Here is a 27,718-nt window from a genome sequence, read left to right on the forward strand (position 1 = left end):
GGAAAAAGCAATGCAAAATTAAACAGGAAAAAAACCCTGTAAAACAAAACAACTACCACAATACCAAAAGGCCCCTCCAATCAGGGGCCTGAAACTGCAGGTTAAAAAAAAGCAACAGGCAAAAACTTAGGAGCAGCAGCATGAATTTTACCAAAACACTGAAGGAGCACTCAGCTTGTGGCGCTTCAGAGATTTCTGTTCCGTGTCCTCAGACAGGCAAACAATAAATTTTCATATATTCACAAAGCTAAAATCTAAATCTGCCAGTCTGTAGTGGCAAAGGAGAATTGAAGCAGCCCAATTTGTCACAGAGAACAAGCCATGCCAGAGAGCTGTGGAGTTTCACCATAAAGCAATGAACTGGAACTGGCAGCCCATAAAAAAATCTGTTTTCCTCACATGTTAACTAAAACCCTGCAGAATCTCAGTGTTGACAAAACATTTGCAGTATACCGAGAGTTAAATATTTACTTTTGCTTTCTAGTATGTGTTAAAACTACAATTACACACTGCTCTTGTTGATTTTCCCACGTTTGAGTGAATTGGCTGAGTACCCTACGTAGCTTAGGCTGCAAATCACAACAAGAGGGAACATTTGTGTGTATGCTCATGATGACAGGAACAAACATAAGAAAAGTCAAAATGCAATGATAAATCTGAGCTATCAATAACCACACCTGACAGTAGTCCCAGCAGCTGGAAGGACACACGTTGAAGCTACAGAATGCTTAAATAGTAGTGCTCACAGTGCTCTAGGAGACAGTACTAGGGTATGGAACAAATGTACATACACAGGAAAACAAACACATATGTGGGCCCTTTGCCATCCACCTGTCCATGCTGCTGGCAGCAGAGGACAATTCAAAAGTGAAGTTGGCTCTTCTAAATTGCTGCTCCCGTTAGGAAGGGATGCCATGTAATCTACACAGTCATCACTCTTTTGAGTGAAAGTGACATAGAAACAAAATCTTGCTCTTTTTCTTTTTGCTGGTAGCATTAATAAGCTGTTCAGATCATGTATGCAAATTGTTTAGAAATATGTCATCACATCTATCCCTAAGAGATACATACCTGTTTTTTCATAAGATGAACATAACTTTAACAAGCCACCTGTTGTTGAGTTATTGAGTATGTCTCAGCATGCAGCTTCTTAACACTTATAAAATCTCAGTTGCTTAAGTTCTGGTTATGTAAATTCATAGTTTCAATCAGAAACTTCAGGTCCTCACTTTCTGTTCTCAGCTGGTATGTAAAATAGCTGCCAAACTTCTCTAGGGCCTTTCTACACCTATTAATACTGAGTTTCAGTGAATTTGAAATAGCTATCTGTATGTATCTGAATGCATTGGCTGCTGCACACATCCAAATCCAAAAAAATAAAATAAGAAACACACAAAAGAAAAACAAATGGCTCACATGCTACAACACTGTGAGACTGGAAAGAATCATAACAACACATCAGGCCAGCACTTCCTCCTGTCAATGTCAGGATATGGGGACTGATCAAGTAAACCAATTTAGCACAATCCAAGCCACAAATCCTCCATGAATCACGCCTGTGCTATGCTTTTGAGAGCATCATGGTCCAACTGCTGACAAGCCCAGGCATGTAGGCTGGCTGGAGCACCCAGCACAACCCCAGTGGAGGGGCTCGTGGGGAGTAGAGGAGCTACCAGCAAGTTTCTGCTGGGCTAAGGAGCAGACCAGGACTGCTCAGGGCAACCCAGCTCTCCAAAATACAGACACAAGTCACAAAGCATCCCCTCTGAAGCAAACTGAGAGTCCCAGGAAAGCTTACCTTCACATATTTTGCTGTCTTTAAGAGCATAACCACTGTAGCAGGAGCACCGGTAGCTGCCTAGCTTGTTGAGGCAGAGCTGGTTACAGCCACCGTTCTGTGTTCTGCATTCATCAATATCTACATCAAAAGAATGAAAGTGAAAGCTTTTCACATCTGTAAATAATCTACAGAGTGAGAGTGGAATAGGCATTGGGATGGAGAAAGACCAAACAAGAAACATTATTAAAGATGCGACACAGTGATAACAAAAAGCACAAACATTGCATTCAAACTTCACGCATATAAGCTAAAGTTTGTTTAACTTACCAGAAAAAAAAAAAGGGGGGGGAAGGGAGAGAGAAGGATCTGTAACAGAATAATATCTCCTTCACAGCTCTGAGAATACATAGAAGTATCTTTAGTCACTCTGGAGTCAAAGAAGCCTGTTTGCAGAAGCAAACTAGTTATTTATTTTATATCATAATTAAGTACTAAAATTATGCTATGGCCAGTAAGTTCAGGACAAAAGCTTTAAATAAAACAGAAACACTATACTGTTACTACAGAACTCATGAGAACACAGGAAGTTCCAGGTTCACACCTGCTGAACATTGTAAGCTTAACTGTGCCCCACTGAAGTTGGCAGCAAAAGCCTGTAAAATCCAGCAGAGCCTAAGTTTCACCCTCAATCTACCCTGCCTGCTCCTTATGTCCTGCTTGTCTATGGGATTCCAGAGTTAGCTGATGGGTAGAACAGCATGTCATGGCATTTTATTAGAAAATAAGAAAATATGTTTCAGACTGATCCATGTCTGAGCTCTCAAAGCCAACTGGATACTGACTGGTCTGCTTTCTGAACTGATTAGATAACATGCTTGAGTGATCCTATAAACCCATCACAATATTTACATGAGAAGGAAAGGCCTGGATCTCCTGCTGCCTTGGTTGCCACAATTCTGGACTGTCTGAATACAATTTCTAGTCATTACTTACTATTGGCAAGCAAAAAAGCAGTGGCCCTGAGAGGAAGACTTGCAGGCAGAAGGAAAAAACACAAATAAACCAGAAAACAAGAGGAAGGAAGATAACTTGTAGAGAAAGCTCTGTGGACAGCTGGAACATCTTGCACAAATAGTTTCTGTCTGAAATTCTCTTTTGAAGTGATGGAAATACACCAATGGAATATGTGGAATAAAGTGGACATAGAATAAAGTCTTACTAGCAAGGAGGCTTTAACAGCTAATTTTATCAGTCTGTGTGTCATCAGACTCAGACCTCAGCTTGCTGACTGAAGGTCGTTGTTCCCACTGCAGGGATGCTAGGATGGGAATATGGGTCAGCTTCTCTGGCTCTATGGTCTGTGAACACCAGGGTTCACAGCAGCAGCCGATGCATTCTGCTTCAAAAGCCACTACTACTCTATTTCTGCTGATGCTTTCGGAGGGGTAGAGCAGAAAGCTGGAGAGCAACTTCTTGGATTACCTTGGAAGACCAAGATGAACCCCACTAGAGTCACATAAAAATGTTGATGTGAAAAACTGCCCGTTTCCCAGACGAGTAAAATGTGTGTAATCCTGTTCAGTTCTGTGACTTTTGAATTGTGCAGCAGAGTATCAGTGACCATTTGAGAACACAACAAAACCCAAAATATCTTTGTTACAGAAATTAAAGATAATAAACCAAATTACCTTTTTCACATTTTTTCCCCTGCCAGCCATGCTTGCATTCACAGTAGAAATCCCCCTTGAGATCCTCGCATTTGACGGTCCCTTCTTCGTGACAAGGATTGGGAGAACACTGGTTTGGCAAATCTGATTTAAACAAGGAATAAAAAAACCAAAACAAAACAGAACAATACACTGAAGTCACTGACAAGCAGGTGTTTCACCCTCATTAGAAGATGGGAAGCTTGAACAGTATTGGGGAATCACTCAAAAATACTTGCAGCTGGCAAAACTATAAGCTAATTCTTAGTTCTCACATGCCAAACAAGGTGTGCCAGGAATTTTGCAGTTGAAGTGGAATTCACTTCATTGCGAAAGGGAGTGAGCTACCACCCCCATATCTGAAAGACACATTCTGAAACAACTCAAAGTAGCTTATTTTTCTACTCTTGCTCATTTCTGAGGGAAAAAAAAAAAAAGCAGCATCAACTAAAGTACTCAAGAAAGGATGAGTACTCTTTTCAATTGTTTTTGGAAGTTCAGCTGAGGATCTTACCAGGGCTGATAGATTTCTGGCGAGTAAAAGTTTATAAATGAAATTTTTTGTTATATCTTTTCTATTACATAGAATGAATATAAAAAATCAATACCCGTATATCAACAGCCAAGGAACAGCAAACCATGAATCCAGTTTACAAAGAGCACAGTGTTCCTATGGGGGTGTTTAAGCCAGATTCCAGGATTTGGCAATGAGTTTTTTCATTGGAAAGAGGCAGGGGAGTAGTAACCACACTTTGGAAACGATCGAAGGAATAAATCACAAAGTATCATGTAACTACTCACCAGCTGTAATCACCTGTCCAAATTTACCTATCCACTTACCTGCACAACACCCAGGGACAGCACTTCACAGAGGTAGCTAAAGGAAGGATGAGAGAATACCCTTGTTTCCACAAAAAAAAGTGAGTTATTAGCTATCATGTACTAGTAACCCGTTAGCACCAGTGTTCTAGACCAGTGGTCTTCAAATACAGGAATGTGTTAACTCTTTCCACAGCTTCAACCAGAAGGAACAGTGCAGAAGCTCATTCTGCAGATTGCAAACCTCACCAGTTCAAGAGCCTTTCTTTTCATGCATTTCCTCCCAGCATTTGAAAGTGCCCAGTGTGTACATATTAAGGGAGCAGCAGCAGAAAAGACTTGCACTGGTTTCCATGCACTGGTTCTGCTGAGTCCAGTACAGACTCTTGGTATTCTGAAATAATGGCTTTGTAGCATGGCAGGGAAGCTTTTAGGAGAGGAACTGTTCATAGATTAGCAGCCCCATCCTCAAACTGAGAAAAGTTTAGACTCCTACTTTTGTCAGGATTATTCTACTTCTACATGTCTCTTCTTAGCTTCCTCTGTGTGATCCTGAAAGTCACTGTCGTGACTTTGTGCTTGGAAAGAACTTTAACACTTCTGTGAGTGCAGGCAGTAGCAGCTCTATTTGATGTCTCATAAAGCACTGAACAGCAGTTTTGTTTGCAGTGGCTGTTCCAGATTTCAGCCTCAGGTGGTTGAGGTTGGCAGGCATCTCTGGAGGTCCCTTGTGCCACTTCCCTGCTCAAGCAGGGCCACCTGCAGCCAGTTGCTCAGGACCATGGCCAGAAGGCTTTTGATTATCCCAGGGATGGTGACTCCACAAGCTCCCTGGGCCACCTCTGCCAGTTCTGGTTCACTCTCACAGTAAAAAAGTGTTTCCCAATGTTCAGATGAAACCTTCCAGATGTGCAGAGCTGGGGCAAAGCCACAGCCAAAGAGGCCAGGCCACACAAAACAAAACACAACTACATGGGCTGTCTTAACATCCACCCACCAGAACACCTCCCAGTAAATCACTGCCCAGCTGACACACTGCTGGAGGTGGAGGAGCTGGGGAAGGAGAGACCAGGCCATGAACCACAATAGAGCAAGTCTGCTCAGGATGTTCCTTTTCCTAGACAGATCAGAATGTGTACCTTAAACAAAATGCTTTAGGTATAGTAAGCCAAGTATTTTTTTTTTTTTTTTTAGCAGCATACACTAAGCCTCCTAAATATGGCAATGTTTTCAGTCATTTGATAAGCAAATCAAGTCAACATGGTTATGCACAGCTTATCTGGAATACCCACAATCTCTGATTCTTCCCCTCATACTGGATTCTGACATGCCTTGCAGAGCCAGATGGTAGTAACACTGCCCAGCAGGGTAACAACCCATGGTATAATCCACAGATATCAACCACAGAGATTCCTATCACATCAACACTGTGCTGATGGTTTGCTCCCTCTTATGAGAGTTTGAGAACATAAGACACGCTCTTAAACTCTTCCAGTGGCTTCACAACTGTGAATTCTGTCAATTCTCCTGGCTTCATAGAAGGTGCTCCTGATTGAAACCATTGCAAAAGAAAAAAAAGGAGCTTTTGTTTCCATTCATTTACATGACAGATTTTAGTAAAGCTGTTAAAAGTGCTGAGCATGACCTTTTCATGTGCTTTGAGCTGTGTCTGATAGCACCTATGAAGTTCATAAGTGCAGGCAGAGAATAGAACTACCAATTCCATCTTTGAAATCTGTATGGAAACAAGAATTTGCTTATGCCCACTGACTGTCACTCTGAGTTCATTACTTTGTTTTGTGAATTTATTTTTTGATACTTTGATACAAAATGGTTCCTACTGAAACTTCATCAAATGCTAGGCTGCAAATAATATTGCACTCAGTAATTTAATAGTAAAAAGCAGGCACTTGTGACCTAACAAAAATCTCATTGTGTTTTTTAAGGCCATGTGAAGCTTCACTTTGCAAAAGTCCTGTAGAGTTTTCCACAGCCTTACAGAACCAAATCCATTTCCTAGATGACCTGCAGGATCTCTTTTAGAAAAAGATCCAGATATGCAAAGAAAGTATAGGTATCTAAGTGTAAAGTAAGCATCTATCTGCAAAGCAATTATAAATACTCATTGCAGTCAGTGGAGACAGTACAGTAAACAGAGTATGTAGAGGGTCTCAGGTTTCCCCAGAGCAGACAGTTTGGTTGGGGAAATCCTTCTAGAACCAGAGGAGATTAACTCTCTGTTACCTCTGATGGGAATACTGCTCATGTAAGCACCCATGCTGGAAATACCTGCTTACACACTGTATTGAATCCTCTGAATCTGGAGATGAATCCTAGCTGTAACTTCACCTCAAGAGTTTATGAAACTAGGAATCCTCACATATTCTGTATAAGATGTCTAATCACTGTCATACTTAAAATTTCTACCCTATTTCCAGCATAAACTAGTGCAGTTAATCACCCTCCAGCCCTTAGGCTGTTCGGTGTCTTTGTACACCAAGTTAAAAGAACCTTCCACTACCTGGTTTTGAGAAGAGAAAGGCTGGTAAGAAACAAAGTTTAGAAGTGTCTTGCAGGCACAAATCCATAGAGCTACATAGTCTTTTGGCACCATCTGTGAAAAATTAAGAGACACGCTAGAATTGGCCAAGCACAAAGCCTGTCATTCTTCCAAGCGTGTTTCAGGCTCCTTCTCTGTTACTTCTCCTGTGAATTGATGATGGCTAGCCAAAACTCAGCCTTTTTAAAAAGCTTTTAATATTTTAATGGGGGAAAATATTATCATTTTCTTTCCAAACCATTGCATCTGCAATGGGCAGAAATCCCTGAAAACAATTATTGAGTTTTTATTTGTTCAGACTTTTTTATCACTACCCTTTAGACTCTCATTTCCACTGATCAGCTGTTTGGAACAAGTGTTCCTAGTGGTTATCACCATTTTCAGCAGAAACTCCTGCCTCTTTGCTGTGCCACATGCACAAGTAAATGTAAGCATTCAGCCTCACATCATACTGCAGCCAACACAGGTACCACAGGTCTGAGAATTCCCTGTTCGAGGGACTCAACATCCATGAGTGATACTGCTGCAATATGTGAGGGAAATTCTTCACATACCACTTATTAACTTTGGAATTCACTCTTAAAAAAGGTTGTTCTAATGCAGTTTATAAATGTGAAAAGTTGACTAAATACTGATCCTGCTTTGGAAGCACTTGTATGAACACATGATTAATTAAACTTATAATTAATTAAACTTAAATCACAATAAAAGTCTGAAAATCAGGGCTAAAAAGAAAATAAATAGACATACATCTATTTTTTTACCATATTTGAACAGCTCACAGGACATATTTAGAATACTTACGCAGTTTTCTACCTTTAGCACTGCTAAGCTTCAAAAGGCAACTAGAAAGGTATTAGAAGAATTCATTAAATTCTCTTCTCTAGTGCTAGTGAAGGACAAAAACCCCTTCACCCTCTATAACGTTATCAGTTTGGCTTCCAAACTGATTTGAGGTTTTAAAGGTAGCAATATTCAAACACAGTCGCATAATACATGAACCTGCTCTCTTAATGTAAAGAAGGCTGACACAAGCCTGATTTGACTTTAAACTTTTCTTGAGGTTCCTTGAGGAACCAAAGCTAGCATTCAAGAGAACAGAAAACGAGGGGCCAAACATAGTGTACAGCCTTATGGTACCTCCTATTTCTTGTCCCTCTTGCTTCTCATATTATTCAAACCTTGGGAAACTGGTGGGAAAGAAACTTGCACCATAAAATATCAAAGCACTAAGACATGACAGCAAGATGGCATTAGGTTATAAAATAGGAAAGATTTTGTTTAGTGATATAGAGTCTTAAGCCTGGAGAATAGGAAGAGCAGTATTGAAATATTACCAAAAATAGAGATGGCTGACCTAGTCCCACACCTTCTGGTAGAAAGAGAGAACATTCAAATGCAATATAACAACCAAAAATGCTTACTATGAACACACGTAAGGAAATCTGGATTTCTTGTATACGGTGACCCATATTTCTTAATACAAGCTGAAAAACAGAAAATGAAATTGTTATTGTTACTGTGGTAAGGGACAGCTGTTCAAAGCACATAAAATGATACCTGGCCTGCAAGGATTTGGAAGGTGGATGCAAAATCTATCCAATATTATCATCTCCCAGATGCCTTAAAATTCTGAAGTTCATTAAAATCTTTTCACTTTGATGTACAGCAGTTAAAAGCCATTAAAAGAGGATGATCACTTAACCAGGCACTACTACAATTCTAAAGCTGTGGTAAGTAACTACTCCAATTTGACCAAAGGAACTTCTTAAAATATCTGAAAAGCACATGTTTTTTTCTCCCACCGTGGCATTTGTCATCTAAAGTACAACATTATTAAACACTAACAGAAAACAGTATGCTGCCATGGCTATGATACACAGTCAATAGAATAAGAGTAGTTCAATCAGGCACCTTCTTTTTCTTTTTTTTAAAGGAGATTAGTTAATAACTAAATTAAAAAGGGGGAAAGGTAGAAAACTACAAATTATGTCATAACACTGCAAGTCACAGATATATATGCAACATCAAGATTTTAACATGGAGAAAACACAGAAAGCATCTCTCTCTGCAAATTTAGGCATAAGTAAAAACACACACCTCAAAGTACAATAAGGAACATAAAGTCTATCTGAAAAGCTAGCAATATATGTTTATTGCAATCAGATTTCTATTGCTGTCCTTAGCAGAGACTTCAGCTGTGACAAACTGCAGTGTTAGGCATATACCAGCACTCCCACAAAGTGAAAATAAAAGCTGCAACTCACCTAAGTATTTCGGGTAAAAATATTCCTGTAGAAGGGAAAAAAAAAAAACAAAAGCAAAGATTTACTGAATCATATTTGCTTCTATTGTCATGCTATTTAAGAGCTGCTGTTACTTTAATGGTTTTGTTTAACAGTGCCAAATACCTAATTTCCTTTTATTCAGAACCAGAAGCAGCACAGTATTATACACGTATTATGTCATTTGAAAAGGAAAAAAAACATTAGCTCATCTCAATGTATTTTTCGATGTCAGCTAATCTGGTCAGTGCCTGAGCATGAATACACCCTCCAAGAGATAAAGCTGCTGATGGCATGAGATAGGGAAAGGAATTGGAATCTAGGGGCAAAACCCGAGAGGGAAGGGTACAGGATCGTGGAGTCACCCTGTGCCTCCTCAAAGGCATTCTGCTGATGCCATGGCCAGCACATGAACACCACAGCCACTAGAAAAAGTACCTTTTGCTCTTGCAAGGAGCACCCTGCAACTCAAACAGCGCCCATTGCTGTACCACCCACACATCACATCCTGGATACTCAAAGAAGGGATCAATGACACTTTGCAAGAGGGGGAAAAGTTGATACCCATGACTCTAAAACCAGACTGCAAAGGACTTTGCCATTTCTCCTGTGCTACATGGTCATGCATTACTGTTCCCTACTTTCCATCAACAAAGTGTAGCTATACAGTGAGAGCAGCATCATTTTGCTGATGTGCTGTGACTCTAACCTTGCATGGTAGAATAGTCAGCCTGGTGAGGCCTTGCAAGTCATAGGGCTGCTTGCACCAATATAGGGAAACAGCAAAAAAATGCAGTTGTGCTGCATGGAAGAATGGGAGATTGGCTGAAGCTGACAATTGCATCACATTATTAACAAAATACAAAACTTCATGGCCAGGGAATAAGCACTTTTTTTCCAGCTTCATGCTGGTTTTCATAATATATAAGTCACTAATTCAAGTGCTTTTGAAATTGTAATTTGGGCATTAAATTTGGGAAATTTAATTAATTTGGGCATTAATTTGGGAAAACTTCTGAATTGTATCAGTGCTTAATTTTTATTTGTTTAAATAAACCACTTCTCAGCGAACTATGAAAGCATATGCACAGTATAATTATCTTTTATGTAAGAGAAGCAATTTCCATATAACACTATCTTCAGTGACATTAGGACAATAAATACCCTGTATTTGACAAAATTGAATTGGTCTATACAATGTGCAAGAGAATAAACTATTTTATCTTCTCTTTTTATTGCTTGGATGCTTGGATTGGATCTATACAGGCATGTATAAACAACAGAGACAGGCACACACCATGATTCAGTTTGATCTGGACTGTCCAGTGCAATCAGTGATGCTGCTGTCATTTACCAGAAGAATCAATTGCTTCTGGCAAATATGCTCCAGTTACTGAAATGCACCAGCCTAAATTATGAAAACATCATCAAGGAATTAGAAGCAGCAACTTATGTTAATTTTCAATTCTGACATGAGGGTGATAGGCTTGACATCTTTTGGGGTTGAGCTTTGAAACATTTCTTCAGTTTGAAATGTAGTGATGAGCTGAGAACCCACTATGGTCCTTGTTCCCCCCCTTTTTATTTTTTTTTTAAGGTTTAGTTTGGAAAAGACAAGTCAAAAAATGCAGTCAAAATAAAGACAAATCTAAGCAGTCTAAGCATTTAGATGTATGCCCATTTGTGCTATAACCACAAACTGAACTTCAACCAGCACTTGAGGAGAAAAAGATAGGGGCATGTAATAAAATATTCCAAACATTTATTTCATTATTTCCCCTTTATTCCATGTACTTCACAAGAATGTGCAGATGTATTTAACCACCAACAGGATAATCCAGACTCTGGCAAGAACAACTGCTTTGGCACTCACAGGACAATGAATAGGAGCTTTCATATTCAAGGCTATCAGCCTAATTGCTCCATGTCAGTGGTGGCAAAGGCATTTTCTCCTTGACCTCTGATGAATGAGCTGAGTGCTAGAAAAGTGGTATAGAATTTACTTTTGTAAAAGTAACTTCCAAATTCAAACTGACTGTGTATTGATTCAATGCCAGTTGAACAGCAGATAAGTGAAACTCCAAGGTATTGTACCACCCCAAGCTTCATTCCACAAAGTATGTAGCCAATTGATTAAAATAGGAGGCTATTAATAGAAATTTAACTCTTCTTTTCCTGTCTTTCTCATTTGCTTATGTTACACAAAAGCACTTGCTGATCAGTAGCACTTCTCCAGGTTTACAGAACCTGCTGATACTATCATTCTAAAATAAAGACACATGTTCACAAGTTCTAACATTATTTATTCTTGTATGTTTAGCTTTTAATTTTTTCCATACTCAATTTTTCTTACAGTTGGCTTCTGTAAATACAATGACAATGTATTTACATTCAGAGAAAAGAAGAATGAAGAATGAGATCTTACACCTCAAGAAAATGTACCTGCTTAAACTGCAGTCCCTTTTAAAACACTGATGAGAAATTTTCTCAGTTAAAAATTCAAGCTGCACCTAACCTGATACAGATACTGATTATTTCTCACTTGAGCACTCAACTCTTCAATATCTTTTCATAGATATCTATGATATACTAAGGTACTTAGTACCTGTGATGTACTAAGGTTTAATGACCCCCAGATGTCAGGGAAAATGAAAATCCTATGCAGGGTTAGGTCCCTGTTAAAAGTGTGCAACTAACCTTCTTTCTACTAGAAATGCTCAATTGTATTTTCAGAATTCTACAAAAATGCCAAAAGAAATGCTTTGAGGCTTGCTAAGGACGAGTTGGCAAAGATTCTCTGTTACTATTTTTCTGATTTCTCAACAAGCTACCTTCAATTTCAGGCTCAATAAACTTCTCACCATCCAGAAAGTCACACACTGTTCACAGGATCAAAACACGGAAAGTTATTTAACTGTTACCACTAGGGTGGCAAAAATCACCACAGAATTATGTAAGTGTTAAATTTTCAGCTCAGATTCTTACAAAAAAGGTCAACATTTAAGTGTGGTCAGGCCTTCCCCTTTAGATTTGCTTCCTAATTACTGCTGACAATAAAAGCAGGAGCAATTGGCTTTTTAAATAAAAAGCTATAAAAAAATTCACGTTGGACATAAACATCCCCTGGACAGGCTGCTGCGCAGATGCTGACCTCACCAAGCTCTCTAACCCACCTCTCCAGAAGTAATGTCCCAGTGCAGGTAAAAGGAAGACAAAGGCTGCAGAAGCTCCCACCTCCACAAGAGGTCAAACATCACAAATGTGGCTTCAAAAATTCCAACATCTCTGACTGTTCCCACCAGGAAAACTTCAATGTATTTCCACCTCTCTTCTTTGTGACCCACCAAACTTTCTGTCTGTCTGGTTTCCACGTATCAAGCAGTAGGGCTGGGATGGCAGAAGCTACAATAGTCAAGGACACTGGAAGCCTGTGGTGCCCTGAATGATCCTTTTGTAAATGACATCTTTTATCTGCTGCCACTACAGGTCAAACATGTAGTGTGAGCTAGACACCAGAGTTGTAGCTCACCCGTGAGTTACATGCCATGTGCCACCCAAAGTACAGCTCAGCAGAGATCTCAGGTAAAGAGGAAGGAACAGGAGAGACTGGGAAGTGCCTGACATCTGCACATCTCCACCCTTTCAGTGAGGTGGAGAGCACGGCATCAGGCCAGTCTCCAGGCAGGTCCTGGCTTGCTTATTTCAGCTCAGTTCCACAGACCTTTCTCTTGCTGCCCAGGAGAAGAGCTGTGCATTAACAGAAAAGATTTAAGCTCTACAGCCCACAACCCTTTCACGCAAATATGTGTACATGCTAGAAGTAAGTCTTCTGATGCATTAAATGCAATTATTTGCTTGCACAACAGTGTTGCAAAATGTAAGTGCAACACTGTTGTGGAAACAAAAATGCATGCTTTTGTTTCAAGGTAGAGCAACACCAAACATGGGCATAAGAATTCTGTTCATGGGGCTAAGGTGCTCCTCTCCCACCTGCAGCTAAATTTTACTATTACCCTGATAAAACACCCACTCAACACTTAGTCTGGATACCTAGGAGAGTGTAATTCTAAAAGTGTCCTCAAAAAAACTAACCCAAGCAAACAACCCCCAAAACTCTAGCTTGCTCATTTTTATGAGTTTGGCTTTTTTCCCTCCAAACGATAAGAGCAGTTTCTCTGGGGTCACCCCCACAACACCTCGCATTGAAACAACTGAGGAGAACAGCAACATTCACACTGTGGAGTGGAAGGGGCAGAAACACCTAGCCTCCCTGCCAAAGGAAACCTACATTGTGACTGGGGTCACCATCTATTTTCAACTCTATGGCCAAAGTCCATAGTGGTACAATCCAGAAGTTTGTGTAATTACACCGGGTATGCATTAGCCCTGCTGCATTTTTAGAGAAGATGGAAAAACAGCAAATCAGAACAGGCGTTAACATGAGTCACTGTATAAAAATAGCGCTTCTGAAAACATAACAATGACCCTGTCGACACCAGGAAAATGTTCTCACTGTTGCTTTACTTGAAAGTAATTGGTAACACTGGAGACCTCAGAAAAAAGGCCTGCTTACTGCTTCTGTTTATTTTACTTGAGTGCCAGGTCAGGTAAGACTGTAAGGCACGGAATCTAATGAAAATCATGTTTGAGCTCTAGAGGCCACAAATAAAAGACGTAGTTTATAGGCAGGTTGCTTGTGTTTCTGGACATCTGGCTCTTGGTGGCCCTGCTTGGGCAAGGAGGGACCAAAAGGCCTCCAGAGGTGCCTGCCAACCTCAACCAGTCTGTGATTCTGTCACTGCAGACTACTGCCACTAGCACTGGAGCATTTCACTGGCTTGTGTTAGCAACGGTGATTTCTAAAAAGCACTTTCTTAGTTACCTAGTTACATCTAAGAGAGTAGCAACAACTCCCACATCATGCCCTTTCCTCATTTCCATATAATGACTCTCCCTTTTCCTCTTTCCTTCAGGGCTGAATGTTTGTCTTGGACATGGCCAGACCTCATTTATAAATGTTCTTCATGTTTCCACACTATGGGCTTGCATTATCCTTGAAGAAATTACTGCTACCAGCCATAATTGGCTATAACTCAGTCTTTGCCAGTTTTTAACTGTTACAGCCTGAGAATGCAAATCTCACTAATGCTCAAGAACTGTCCTCCTCTTTTTAAAATCTCATCCCTAGACTTTAGGTGCATAGCAAATCTCACACTGCACGGTTGGGCCCTTCCACCTATATCAGGGCACTAAGCAGTTCTGCAATTCAGAATTTTAAATATGTAGAACCAGTAGCTATAGAATTTATGCTCAAATGAATGCCATGTTGCCTGAACAAGCTCTCCTTCTCATTGTGAGGAATCCATCACTGAGCCAGGTTAATTTCCTTCCTATTTTGCTTTGTGGCAATCTGTACTCTATATGAAGAGCAAAGAGAAGTTCTCTCCACAATTTGTCAATTGAAGCATTAGAGAAGCAAGTAGGTCACATTAGAATCCAAAAGCAGCCTCCAAGTCTCATCTCCTACCACCCAAGTTACAGCTGCTTAGGGTAGTTTTTAGGTTTTTTGTCCATTTGTCAAGTATCCACTTTACACTGTCCAGCCATTCAGGTGCACAAAGACTGGGATTTCCCCTTCTACCAAGCTGTTGAACTTTCCAAAATAGAAGCATTCAGGACCATACTCTCCAGCATGACATCTTCCATAGAGACTAGGTACCTCTGCAGAATCCTTAAGTCTGAAATAAAACCCCTCTATTGTCATAACTTCCTTTGCTCTGTTCTGGACAGCAAGACTGTTTCCCAACAGCTTACTGAGGTGCCACTTCAGCAAAAATTGTTTCTCTGCAATGAGGAAATACCCACCAATTACTGGAATGCACAATTAAAAGGGAGGAAAAAAAATACTGAGAGGAAAGACAAAAAAAGTTTGCATATGTCACAGATACTTCACATTTTGTGAAGATACAGGGGGCACAGGAATATGATTTCTACAGGTGGCCTGAGGCAGGGTTTGATTAGACAGTGAACAGTGTGAAATTGATATAACTGATGCCAAATACTTCAACAACAATAATTTGCAGTGTGATTCCAATTGGTTGCATGTGCTTTTAAGTTATTCTGACAGAAATGTGGCCACAAATGCCTTGAGGTTTCCTCCACTGCTTCAGAACTGAAAGGCTACTTTACCTCCAGCTGCAATAATGTGCAAGGTCTCAATTTGATGACAAATTTTCACTCCGTGTTGCTTGTTTGAATCCTTCCTTGTTGCAAGAGTTACAGTATTTGTATGTGGGTAAACTAACACTCAGATAGTTTAGTCAAATTCAGGAAAACAGAATCTGACAAAACACATAGCATAAGTAAAAGGCTGTCTCTCCAACAACATTATATTCACTCTGTAATTATTTTAGCCATATTTGAAACAGAACATGCCATACATCCCACCAAACATGATTTAAATATCTACGATTTCTCATAGGTTTTGTGACATTTTATCACTAAAGTTTTTCCCCTTCTGAGTAATGTAATCACACTGTTTCTTTGGCTCTGGTTTATCTGCAGAGGTTGCAACTCATACTAACAGCACTCAATCACATCAAGGCATTTAAGAATTTGGACTCAGAGGGCACAGGCAAATAAGGAATAGGGAAGCAACATCTTAGAAGACACCAGGCCTTTGTGACAGAATCTGATCTCATACTTCCCTGTTCATTACTTTAAAAATTAAGTAACTTTTGCTTTTCTGTTCATGTCCTAAATATTTTCTGGAATTGAACTAGAACTCCCTGTTCCAGGAATCAGCCAAATATGGTAGTTTTCCTGGTGCATGTGTTTCTGGGCAGTGAAAGCATGACCCGTTCTCCATTTATCTCTTCATTTATGTACCCTTCTTCCTGGCAGGTATGTAGAGTGAAGGCAACACCAACACTTATTCCCCTCCCTGGGTATCCTCCTTACTTCTCAACTTTGTTCTTCTTCTAGCTCCCACTGCTGGTGCTCAAAGGAGTGGGGAGAAAACACAAACCCACCAATAAGTAAATTTCCTCACAGATGTCCATGCGTGGGGAGCCTATAGAAGAGCAGATGTAACAAAACTGTGATGAAAGCAAAGATACTGAAGGGAGACATGCTGAAAAACTTCAGATTATCCAAGGCCTGGTTGTTCATTCATTGCTTTGACAGGTTGAGCTGTGACAACCATTTGTGTTTCTATTCCAGCACCTGTCTTTCCCATCCTAACCTCAGGATGTCCTTTCCACTGTGTCAGTCCCCACTGGACTGGGGAATGGATCCAGCTGCAAAAATTACCATTTTTCTCTGCAGGCTACTTTTCTTTAGGTTAAGTTAGTTTAATTGGTCCATGCAATCACCCAAATTGCTGTGCAAGAAGGGTGAAAAGAACAGGTAAAGGAGTTGTTTATCTCCACTGGATCAGCTGAATCCCCAGTGTGAAACCAAAGCTTGAAAAGTAAAAGGGGAGAAGTAAACCTTGTTGCTATGTTAACTTCTCAGTTTCTTCTTAATCTGTGGTAGTGCCTCCATCCTTATTCTTCATACTTAATGGAAAGTGACTGCTTGTAATTCATGAAGCTCACTCAGAGTATGGAACACATATCAATCACAGCTGCCAATTTATACACATTCAATGTTTGTCTTACCTGATTCTTAATCAGCTGCACTAAAAAACTGTATTAATTCCCAGTAGGGTGTTCCTTTTTTTATAATTAAAAAAAAATAAAATTAAATGAGCTCATGGCCACAACTGTTTTCTTAAATTTTAATTGTCTTTATTCCCCTCTCATGTATTTACATAAAACTTATTGTACTGCTCTAGAAAACTGACTTACCCTAACTTCATCACTTTTTTCCATCCATCTTGAAACCAGTATAAATCCCCCACTTCAGTTTGTCATTCTTAACACCTTTCTCCACCCTATCTTCAAACAGCCCCTCAGCATAAAACTGGTCCCTTTTGTCTTCTCTTGCTCCTTCCCTCCTGCTGCACAGGCCATTTAGAGTACACTTCTTCTGTGATGTGGTGTGTCAGTATTTCCAGTCTATTCTGAATTTTTGGGCTGCTGTCCCATGAGTGGAAACTGATACAGATGAGGTAGGTATGAGTCCAGCAGAGCTGATGAAGTTGTGTCTGCTTCCACGAAAAGCAAACTTGGCTCACTCTTCTCAATAACTTTTGAAAAATCAGCATTTAGTCAATAAATGCATAACTTACTTCCTAAGGCAGGCAGGGAATAAATATTCCCATATTTTCTTTCTCAAAAGCTATTAAGCAGGTACCACTGTGCCTGGGAATCTGTTCTTCCATGTACTGAGTCCAAGCAGGTTAAAGTATCAGCACAGAGTTTTCAATAATTCTTTCTCTGCACCAACAAGAAGAGATAAAGAAATTTATACCAGCTATTAATCTAGCCCTTTATCCATGCTCTGCCAAAATGTCAAAACAAATCAGTATATTGAGAAGAACTGTCACAGCAAATAAAACCAGATTCTTGCCTGGATCTAGGAAGGAATATTCTATACAGGGATGATGACATCTGTATCTAAAGATGATACCAGTATTTTTCATGTCTAGACTACACAACATTCACTAAATTACTTGAAGAAATTTTACACTGCTTTATTCTCCCAGTAGCTCCTCTCTTCCCTCTACATGCCTTCATACTTTCCTGATTAATATTTACAAATCTGTCTCTACATTGTTATTCTTAGAAATAACATCTAAACATTGCCTGACAAGCATGCCTCCTAAAAGATCAGAATGAAGATTGCATGACCCTAGTCCATGGATGAAGCTCATCTGTGTTATCAAGACATCATGTAATGGAATACATAAAAAATAAAATCAAGTGAGCCATCAACACACTGAAAACCAATCAAACTGACCCTTATCACACCCTATACATTGTTTCATCTGCATTTCAGCTTCTCAATAAACCCAGCCTTGCAGAAAGAATGCTGACATTGCTGGATGTTTAGTTAGGATCAGTAATTTTCAAGAGAAGATTGTTAAAAGCCCCAAAAAACTTGGTCTGGTGTCACTGCTGTCCTTGTCATGAGCAGGAGAGAGAAGTAGATTCTTCTTCAGTCCTAAGTTACGCTGTGATTGTCTGCCAGTGTTTTGTGTATCTGACAAGCGGTAGATTTTAATAATATTTTGGATGCAAGTCCTTCAAAAAACAGAATTTTCACGTGTCTGCCTATGAATCAGATGTCCATTCTGCACGCACATGGAAACCAGCTGGCTTTCCACAGGGCTGTACTGAGGGCCAAATCCATAAACAGTAAACACAGGTGGCCAGGCTGACCTACATCAGCGTTTCTGGTGTGCCTAACAGTTTTCAATGCATTCAGCACAGGAATTTCAATGGTGAGCTGCAGGAAGAGCAGTAATTCTTCAGCAGTAACAACAGCAAGCAAGATGTGCAGGGACAGATGCTCTACTATGGTACAAAAGGAAAAGAGGCTGCATTCAAGTGTCTTCCCTATGCTGAGCCTTTCAAAACAGAGAAACTCCTTGCACAAGGACACTTTCTTCTTCAGTGAAATACAATGTTTCTGAGAAGATCAGGATCTACACTCCCTTCTGCCCTTTGTTTTACATGCTTGGATGGCCAGATTTTTAGAACTGGTCAACCAAATTCCAGAGTAGTTTATCAGTCACTTAACAAGCTGTAATACCTTGACTGCATACCAAGGTCAAATATTTCTGCAGTGCTGCTTTTATAAGGCCTTGTCAACATTTTAAATAAGATAACATTCTTATCTCTGTATCCAAGATATTTTGCAACTTCATCCCATCTATCACACCTAGCATATATTTTTAATAGATCACATTTAGAAGCAGTCTGCATACCTCCCATCAAGATGTTTTCTATCCTCCTTTTTTTTTACCACCATATTATCTTTAAATTTTTCTGTTTGGCACCTCTAGCATAAATGAAATTACAAAACAGGAACCACCCCAGAATTCTGCAGCAATGTTTAAGGATGTTATAATCAGCTTCATAAAAAAGGTAGGCTGCAAGACTCATTAATCCAGGCTACTTGCTTTTACCATGTATAGTCATACAAGTGGCACAGACTGAGTTTTGTCCTGCCTCTTAAAAAAATAAACAAAATAACAATCTAAAACTGTTTCAATTGATCTTCCTTCCTCTAGTCCGAGCGAGCTGATATTTATATTTTCCGTAACACAGAAGACAAAAGCTGCACTGCCCTGCACATGAATGGCTCTTGGGCCCCGCCTGATACACTATTCTTAGCAGCTGATGTCAGTAATCCCACATGTGAAAAAACCCACATTCAGGTTTCAGAGAATGTGCATCTTCTGCTGACTGCCTGCAGATGTTGCTTTGAAAAGCTGAGCACTGAAACAATGGAAGGCACAGAAAAAGGGTGCTCTGGTACAGGTATGTGACACTATTTCATTTACTGATCTGCCCAGGAAATAGGTATCTTTCTGTAAAATTCTTGGCTAGATGTTACAATTGGCTGCATAGAGATATGGCTTTACCTGGGAAGCATCATGTGAGCTACATCACAGCCTTGCTTCATCTTACCTCAACTTCTGGAACTGTTTTATTGAATCAGTTAATGCAATTTCCTATCACATATTTAGGTCTTGAAATTAGGCCTTGAAATTCTTCTCACACAACCACAGGATAGTCAAGAATGGCAACGTTGGTAAGGAAGACTCATACATTTCATTAGCATCTAATGGAGGGGAAAAGGGAAGAGGGACAACACTTTTGGTCTGACATCACAAGCCTTCCTTGAGGCTGACCCAAGAAGCATCACGATTGATTAACTAATCTGAATCTAACTTTCAGTTGTCAAGGTTGCAAGACCTGTTTCCATGGGACAGAAAACAGCCAAATGCCTTCACATATGTTCAGCTGATGCTTTAAAGCCTAAAACCTGGGAGATGCAACAGGACAGATTGCACTGCTGAGTTTGTCATGGCTTGCCTGCATAGCCTCACAAGCTCACAAGGGGTTTTTTTTTGCTCTAGCAAACAAATGCTGTAGCTGTTTCTTTCTGCTACAACCCAGATAGTTAATCCCTGTGACCAGGTTCAGGAGGCATATGTAGAAATTTCAGCCCTAAACTACAAGGAATCATCTGCCAACAGAAATCTCTGCACTTCCCTGGTCAGTAAAAGCTCACTTTACCAGCATGGATAGCTGCAGCCTGGCAATATGCTGAAGCATAACTGCAGTTACTGTAGTTCTTCAAAAAGCTTGGTGTTTACAACAGCTTTTGGCTTTCCTAAGTCAGGTCTGTCTCAACTAGCTTCCTTCTTCTGTTGGTCACTAGGACTGGATGTACAGCACAGCATCAGTGAAATGACAGCACAACAACTCCCTACTGATTAAAATACACTTCCATTGTGAATTAATACTCTCTCCATGAAATCCACAGATGCTGCTGGAGGAGCAGTCACCTATGCATTACAAAACAGTGAAGTCTTCCAGTGCAGAGCAGCAACAGCCCCCATACATAACCTCTGCCACCACGCATTGGAAAGCTGCTACTGAACAGTAGCTGCTGCTTCCACATCACATACTGATTGCAAAAGGGACAGGAAGGGCCATAAATCCCCCTGATTTATTACTGCACACTTGCTTCTCAATCAAATTGAAGCAAAGTAAAGCAAGAAGTAGGGCTACTCCACTTAACAAGCAACTTCAAAGCTCTTGGTAGGTTTGTGTTAAAAAAGGTAGGATCTTATGTTACTGCAGATCTAAGTGTCCTGGTGTAGAAGGACGTGTTAGGGGGCACAGACACTAGAAATCCATCCAACCTTTCTTCAGGTTCTCAGAATGGAGAGAAACCTAGCAGCAATAGCAAGGGAAGTGCACCAAAAAATCAAAATCACTTGCAATGACAGAAAGCCAGCACTGTCCTACAAAACACACAAAGTATGAGGGTATCTTAAAGAATTTATATGTGAAAATATTTTAAACTAGAATTGTTTCACTATTGTCACCAGTAGGAGAACTGGGTATTCTTTACAATTTACAAAAATCAGTATCAAACACTGTTAAAAACTCCTGACATATTTGTACACTATCCTACCCTTAAACTGATCAATGCATTGCCTTTGGCTACTTTCTTGGCCAGCAGCCAGCTAGTAAAAGTAGTGACCTTAGATCACCTTTGTTCCAGAAGGCTACAAAATCACACTCATCATAGCTTTCCCTGTAGTCACTGCTGTGTAATGAATATTTACATCGAGTTTAAAGTTATAGTACTCAACAAGAATATGGAAGTAGTTGTGCCAGCCACTTTCACCCCATTACAGTTATCCACATTCTGAAGTAGCTCCGTTTTTGCAGAACAGAAGCAAACACATGCAGGTGTGACTACACATGCACATAAAAGGCGTAACATTAAACGCCGCCTGGGAAAGTGTTCCATATTAATTTTGAAAATAAAGATTGCCAAAAATCTACTTTGCTTTTGCTGTACTTACTGCTGCCTTGTGACAGCAAGCTACTGCACTGTCTATCCAGTGCTGAGGCTGCTAATGAAGCACACATGTCAAGACTTGCCTTACTGAAGCATAAAACATCTCCTCTGCCGAGTCCCTCCCTCGCCTGTGGTTTGTGTCTCTGTGTACACACACACGTGCTCGCTTGCTCTCTCTCCCTCTCTGTCCTATCTTCTCCCTGGAGCATCATACCAGTAACAGGAACATGCTGTGCAGAACTGAGCTTCGGTTTGAACACCAAGAAAATCCACTTCCCACTACTAAATCAATGCCAGATAGTCTTTGCAATGAGAAGAGCCTATCCAAAACAGTGTTGAGAGGAGGTGTAAAGTGACTGGAGGAGTAAGCCAAGCTTAGTAAAGCATCCACATGCTGCTTGAAGTGGGAAGACTGAAGTGAAAGTCAGCCTTGATAAGACTGGAAAAGACAGCTCTGCATGCGGTGTGCAGTCTGTAACTGTGTGAATCCACAGTGTTAGAAGTACAGCAGTACTTCCCGTGTATGTGCTCTCCTGCTGTAGTGACAGGTCCTGAACCTACTGATTCTAAGGCATTGACCAAGCTGAACTGGCCCCCAGGGATTTAAGACACAGTTAGAACATTCTGAGAAGCCCAATTGTGACAGATGCTGCAACACTACAGGGATTTGAAATATATCTGGGATGGGAAGTTGGAGCGAAGAGCAGGGATGGTAAGGTATCCAGACAGAGAAGCTGTATCATTATAATGCACTGGTCTTGCTTCATGGCTTTAAACCATGGGTGAACAGGATCCTTCCACTCCCCAGAGACAGTCCTGCCAGCCGGTGCCAGGCTGGGCTGCTCACCCAGACCCCGCTCACCGACACGCTCCTGACTGCACAGCCCTGACACCGCCCTTGGTCAGGCTGAGCACCACTGTGTCTTCCAGTCATTCACCCAATGGCCCTGGGTCCTCCTCCTCCTCCTCCCGATGCCTTTCCCAGCTGTGCCGGTAGCTGGCATCCAGCCGCGGATAGAGGGTGGGCGGGAGCGCAGAGCACCCCCCCAAATCTCCGCGGCGGCTCTGCGTCCTTACCGTCTCTGGCTCATTCTCAAACACCTCCCGGGCCTCCTCCTTGCTGCAGTGCTCCTCCACGCACTCCCTCTCCAGGTGTCCTTGCTTGGTCTCCTCGAAGATCTGGAAGGCTCGCCGCTGCCTCTGCCGCAGGAACTGGGCAGCTTCCGGGGCTCGCAGCAGCACGGCTGGGCAGCCGAGGGGGAGGCCAGGAGCAGGACGAGGAGGAGGAGAGGAGCAGGAGGAAGGGCAGGCAGCGGTGAACGGCTGAGCCCGCCTGGTCGCCCCGGATCCCCCGACCCCCACCCCGCGCCCCAGACCGCCCCTGCGAGGGGCACCGAGGGCTCTCCCTGCTCGGGGAGCCGCCCGTGGGTGCCCTCGGCCTCACCCGCGTCCCCCTGAGCCCCGCAGCAGCGAAGCCGCGCATCCCCCCGCCCCGCAGCCCGCTCCGGCGGCACAGCCCGCAGCCGCAGGGCGGCGGGGGATGCTCGGCGGCGTGTGCGGAGGGACGAGTCCCCCCGCGGTACTCACTCTGCCAGGAGTCCGCAGCCAGCAGGACCAGCAGCAGCGCGGCCCCGAGGGGCACCGCGAGATGCGGCATCACGATGCGGCGGTGGCCGGGCCGGGCCGGGCCGGGGTGGGGGCGGTGGCCGGGCCGGGGCCGGGGTGGGGGCGGTGGCCGGGGCCGGGGCCGGGGCCGGGGCCGGGGCCGGGGCCGGGGCCGGGGCCGGGGCCGGGGCGGGGGCCGGGCCGGGGCCGGGAGCTGGCGGCGCGGCGGGAGCGGAGCGGGAGCGGCGAGGGCGGCGAGCTCGCTGCTAGTGCGGGAGCGGCGGCGGAGGAGCCGCGGAGCCGCTCGCCCGCCCTGCCCAATCCCCAGGAGGCAGCGCCGAGCCGCGCTGGGACACACCTCGCGGCGGAGCGGCCGCCGGCCCGGCCCCGCGTACCTGCCCGGCCGGCCCTGCCGAGCGGAGGGGGCGGTCACCGGGAGCCGGGCCGATGGGCGGCCAGATGGACGTGGGGAGCGGGCGGGGAGACTGCGCTCTCACCTCCAGGCACATCTCTTTAATAGCTCCGGGGCTCGTGGCTAGGAAGGGAGAAGCTGGCACCAAACCAAACCGAGTCCTGCCGTAAATTAGGAACTTGGGTTCTCCCCACACACCAACACAGGTTTCCGTCAGAAATGCGTTTTCAGTTTGTTCCAGCATTTTAGGATGAGCTCCCCAGGAAATGTCGTTTATTACCAATATGTTGCAAGCCACGCTTTACTGTCCTTTGTCCATCTGTAGTTACACAGGACACTTTCCACTGTGGAAAACCCTGCTGGCTGTAACCTAGAGCTGTAGGGTCAGAGCTCAGAGCTACACTTAGGGTATCAATGCCACTGCTTTAAAGCCACCCCTTTTATCTGTACTGCTCTGTCGAAGGGTCAATGTGACCGATAGCTCCAGTAACATCGTATCTGTACATTCTTCAAGAAAACTTCACTGACATAATTTGTTTCAGAAAAAGAACTTCTCTAGTTTAACTTTGTTATTTAGGTATATCTAATACAGACTTTGTGTCTCCACAATAATTACTGCAAATATAACAATTGTAAACAATGGATTCATATCAGATGTAGTTGAAGTAAAGTAGGTGAAAACAGAAGAGCCAGCCTCATTCAAAGCAACTGTCCCTAGGCTGGTACCTTCTGTCTGACAACAGCCAATAGTAGAGATACAGGTAAAAGATAAAAAAAAAACACCAACATATAAACCACCATTTGCTGGCCTTTTCTTTCTGTTTTCAGCTTGTGAAGTGCAGAGGAAAAACTCTCAGGTGAAAACTATATCCATTGCAACCCTAACAGCCAGAAATGTACCACTTCTCTATGACTTTGTCAAATAGCTTTTTGATCTCTTGGTACCCCTGGCCGCCAGGAGTGGTGGGAGGGTCTCAAATTTGCACAAAGGCTAGACAGGAACTTTTTCTCACTAGTTTTAAATCCAGTGCTTAATAATTTTACAGGGTACTTGAATTTTTGTCATCTGAGGAATAGTGAATGATCATGTCCTATTTGTTTTCACTGTAACGGTTTATAGACCTCTCTCATTTTTGAGATTTCTGAACCATCCTTTTTCCTGAACTATGGAGCTTTGGTCTCTTACTTGTTTCCAAACCCTTTTGAACTGGTATTGCTCAAAGGAGCAGCACTTCCAGTCCCTGTTGCTTTTTCCTGTCCTTTGGCACATCCATTTTTTGTGCTAGCATGCCGCAAACCCAATCAGAATAATCCAAGAGAAATTAATTTTGTTTCAGATCAGCTCCCCCACTGAGCTGCTGAACAGCTGCACAAACACCAAAATGGAGAGGCTTTCAGGGGTGACAGCAAGTAGCTGCAGGCAAAGGAGGTTGGGCCTAATTTCATCAGCAAAGCTGGCCAAAATGGTTGCTGCAGCTAGAGCTGAAGGTAGCCTAGGACTGGCTGCCACTTTGTGTCCCTCTGCCCACATCCCCAGATGTGGCTGTGACATTTCAGCTCAGTCACCTGGCAGGTGACTTTTTTTTTTTGGCGTATGTGTATTTTCTACCACGTTACTGTGCTGAACCAGCTCAGTGGCAGCATGAAGTGTGGAGTGGGATTGCAGCAGTAAATCCATAGTCTGTTCTGGGATTGCAGCCTGAGCCTCTCAAACAGAAGCCATTCCCCATCTTTTCATCCTGCCCTGTATGTTTTCTATTTATACTTCTTTTCAGACAATGTGGGCAAAACTACAAGCAATATTCAAGATATTATTTTATAGCAATAGTGTCCTGCTTCTTTCTTCTGGTTTTTTCCTTACAATTTTCAAACATTGCATGGGTCACTTCTTGACCTCTTCTTTCCAAAGAGCCATGAACAAGAGATCTGAGATCTCTTTCCTGAGTGGAAAACACTTTTCTGGGTGATGATTTACCAGTGAAGATGAGGGTAGTCTTTCATGGGTGTGTCACTTTGTGTGTCTGTATATTAAATTTCGCTTGTCATTTATTACCCTGTCACATTAAGATGGTACCAAGTGATAGAGCCAAGCCAACTGAACAGATTTTTGCTGTCGAAACAGGTTGTCCCACTCTACCCTCTCTCTATGCTTCCACCTCATCCCTGGATGTACAATCTTTGTACACTTTTGTCACTGATGTGACCTCTCTGCAAGTCAATTCAACTCACTAAGCCAAGATAAAAGTTGGGTTTTCTTGCTAAAAGTCTTTTGATATTCTTGATTACCAGTTAAAGATTTGTCTGTTCAGATGAATTTTGTATTATCTGCCAACTGACCTCATGGCATTAAGCTTCTCCATAAAATTTCTGAAGATGTTGAACAGCAGAGATTTTTGTGGGTTCTGGAAACTGCATTATATTGTGTAATCTAATGATGAGTTTTCTTTCAGATGTGTTTTCATCCTTTTCTGTTTATCCCATATGATCACACTTTGAGAGCACATGGTAAAAGACCAGCTCATTTTTTTTTTTTTTTTTAAATCCGAATATCTACTATTATCAGAACCATCCTTATCTAAATAAATATCACTCCTTGACTCTCAAATAGGTTTGCAAAACAAGACATCCCTCTTGGTATGCAATGCTGATTCTTCTCCAACATATCATTCAGTTCACCAGTTCTATTCTTTATTATGTTTTCCAGCAAGTTACTTGGCAGAAACATCAAACACTGATTTTGGTGAGCTCACAAGTCTTTTCAATAGTTGTATTTTCCACCTTCCATTCTTCTGGCATGGTAGCATTTCAGGCAGATTTAAGCAATGAACTGAATAAAGCAACAGTTTAATTTTCTTCAGAATTCATGCTGTGTGGTTTTTTTTTGTTGTTGTTATCTGGTCTCAGCTGTCCCGGTAATATCGTAGGGAACATGAAAAACAGGATAGAGAAACAATGCTGAAAATATTAAAACAATTTTGTACTTTCAGCATGTCCCATTGTAGTCTCTCTTCTGATTTTAGAGTAAGCTAGACACAGAGGTTTCCAAACATAAATATGAACCTGTAGGATTAGTTTCCAGTGGTTTTTAGATACTAACTAGAAATATGTGCCAAATTTAACAAGTTTTGAGAGAAGTGACTAAAAATACAACTAGAAAGTGTTTGTTAAGAACCAAAAAATCTAAAAGTGATTCATTGGTTACCAGACCTTGAGACACTTACTCCAAATTCCAATTAATGTCCTTTGATTTCTTTTCCTAAATTAATCCCAACAGAAACCAGTGTGTAGTGTGTAGCCAAGCTGCACAGGTGCAGCAGAAGGTTTAACTGAGCAAAGATCCTTTAGGTTCCTGTAACTAACTAAATTTGTAATTTGTCACCAAACTGCAGAATGAAATATAGGTATATAGTATATAGGTATATAAGTGTACCAGGTGTATAAGTATATTGGTATATAAGTATATAGGCCTCACAAATTTGGAGTTGCAGAAGAAGGACAATGAAGCAGGTAAAGGAGCACAAATCATATGAGGAGCTGCTGAGGGGGCTGGGGTTGCTTAACTTGGAGTAAAAAGGGCTCAGGGGGCACCTACAACCACAACTACCTGAAAGGAAGCTGCAGTGAGGTGGAGGTCAGTCTCTTCTCACAGCTAACAAAACATACAACAAGAAGAAATGGCCTCAAGTTGTGCCAGGGGAAGTTTAGATTGGATATTGGGAAAAATTTCTTCACTGTAAGAACGGTCTGGCATTGGCACAGGCTGCCCAGGGGAATAGCAGAATCATCATCCCTGAAAGTGTTCAAAAAAATGTGTGGGTGTGGTGCTTGGGGACATGGTTTAGTGGTAGACTTGGAAGTGCTGGGTTACCAGGATCTGATGATCTTAGAGTTTTTTCCCAACCTAAACAATTCTATGATTCCACATATTCATTGAGGACAGTTGAAGGGAAGCCTGCCCTTCCTTCCTTCCATCAGTCCTCTAGCCAGGGACACTATGAGGTGCACTGTTCTTGACTTCTGCCCATCTGTGTAAAGTACTTTTTTGACCTCAAGGTGAAA

The 27,718-nt window shown here is 42.0% G+C and overlaps 1 protein-coding gene across 1 annotated transcript in view; it reads right to left on the minus strand.

Annotated features, from left to right (window-relative positions):
- GAS6 (growth arrest specific 6) overlaps positions 1 to 23,385 on the minus strand; it is a 39,751-nt gene extending 16,366 nt beyond the window's left edge. The window contains exons 1-6 of the mRNA XM_086880273.1: positions 23,230 to 23,385; positions 22,720 to 22,886; positions 9,133 to 9,157; positions 8,290 to 8,352; positions 3,469 to 3,591; positions 1,799 to 1,918 (exon numbers count right to left, since the gene is read on the minus strand). Coding sequence (XP_086736399.1) covers positions 1,799 to 1,918; positions 3,469 to 3,591; positions 8,290 to 8,352; positions 9,133 to 9,157; positions 22,720 to 22,886; positions 23,230 to 23,299 — 568 coding nt within the window. The 5' untranslated portion in view covers positions 23,300 to 23,385. The remainder of the gene's footprint in view (positions 1 to 1,798; positions 1,919 to 3,468; positions 3,592 to 8,289; positions 8,353 to 9,132; positions 9,158 to 22,719; positions 22,887 to 23,229) is intronic.
- Between the last annotated feature and the right edge of the window lie 4,333 nt (positions 23,386 to 27,718).

Source organism: Cyanistes caeruleus, chromosome 3, assembly GCF_971803275.1.
Source record: "Cyanistes caeruleus chromosome 3, bCyaCae1.hap1.1, whole genome shotgun sequence".
In the NCBI taxonomy this organism is placed as follows: Eukaryota; Metazoa; Chordata; class Aves; order Passeriformes; family Paridae; genus Cyanistes; species Cyanistes caeruleus.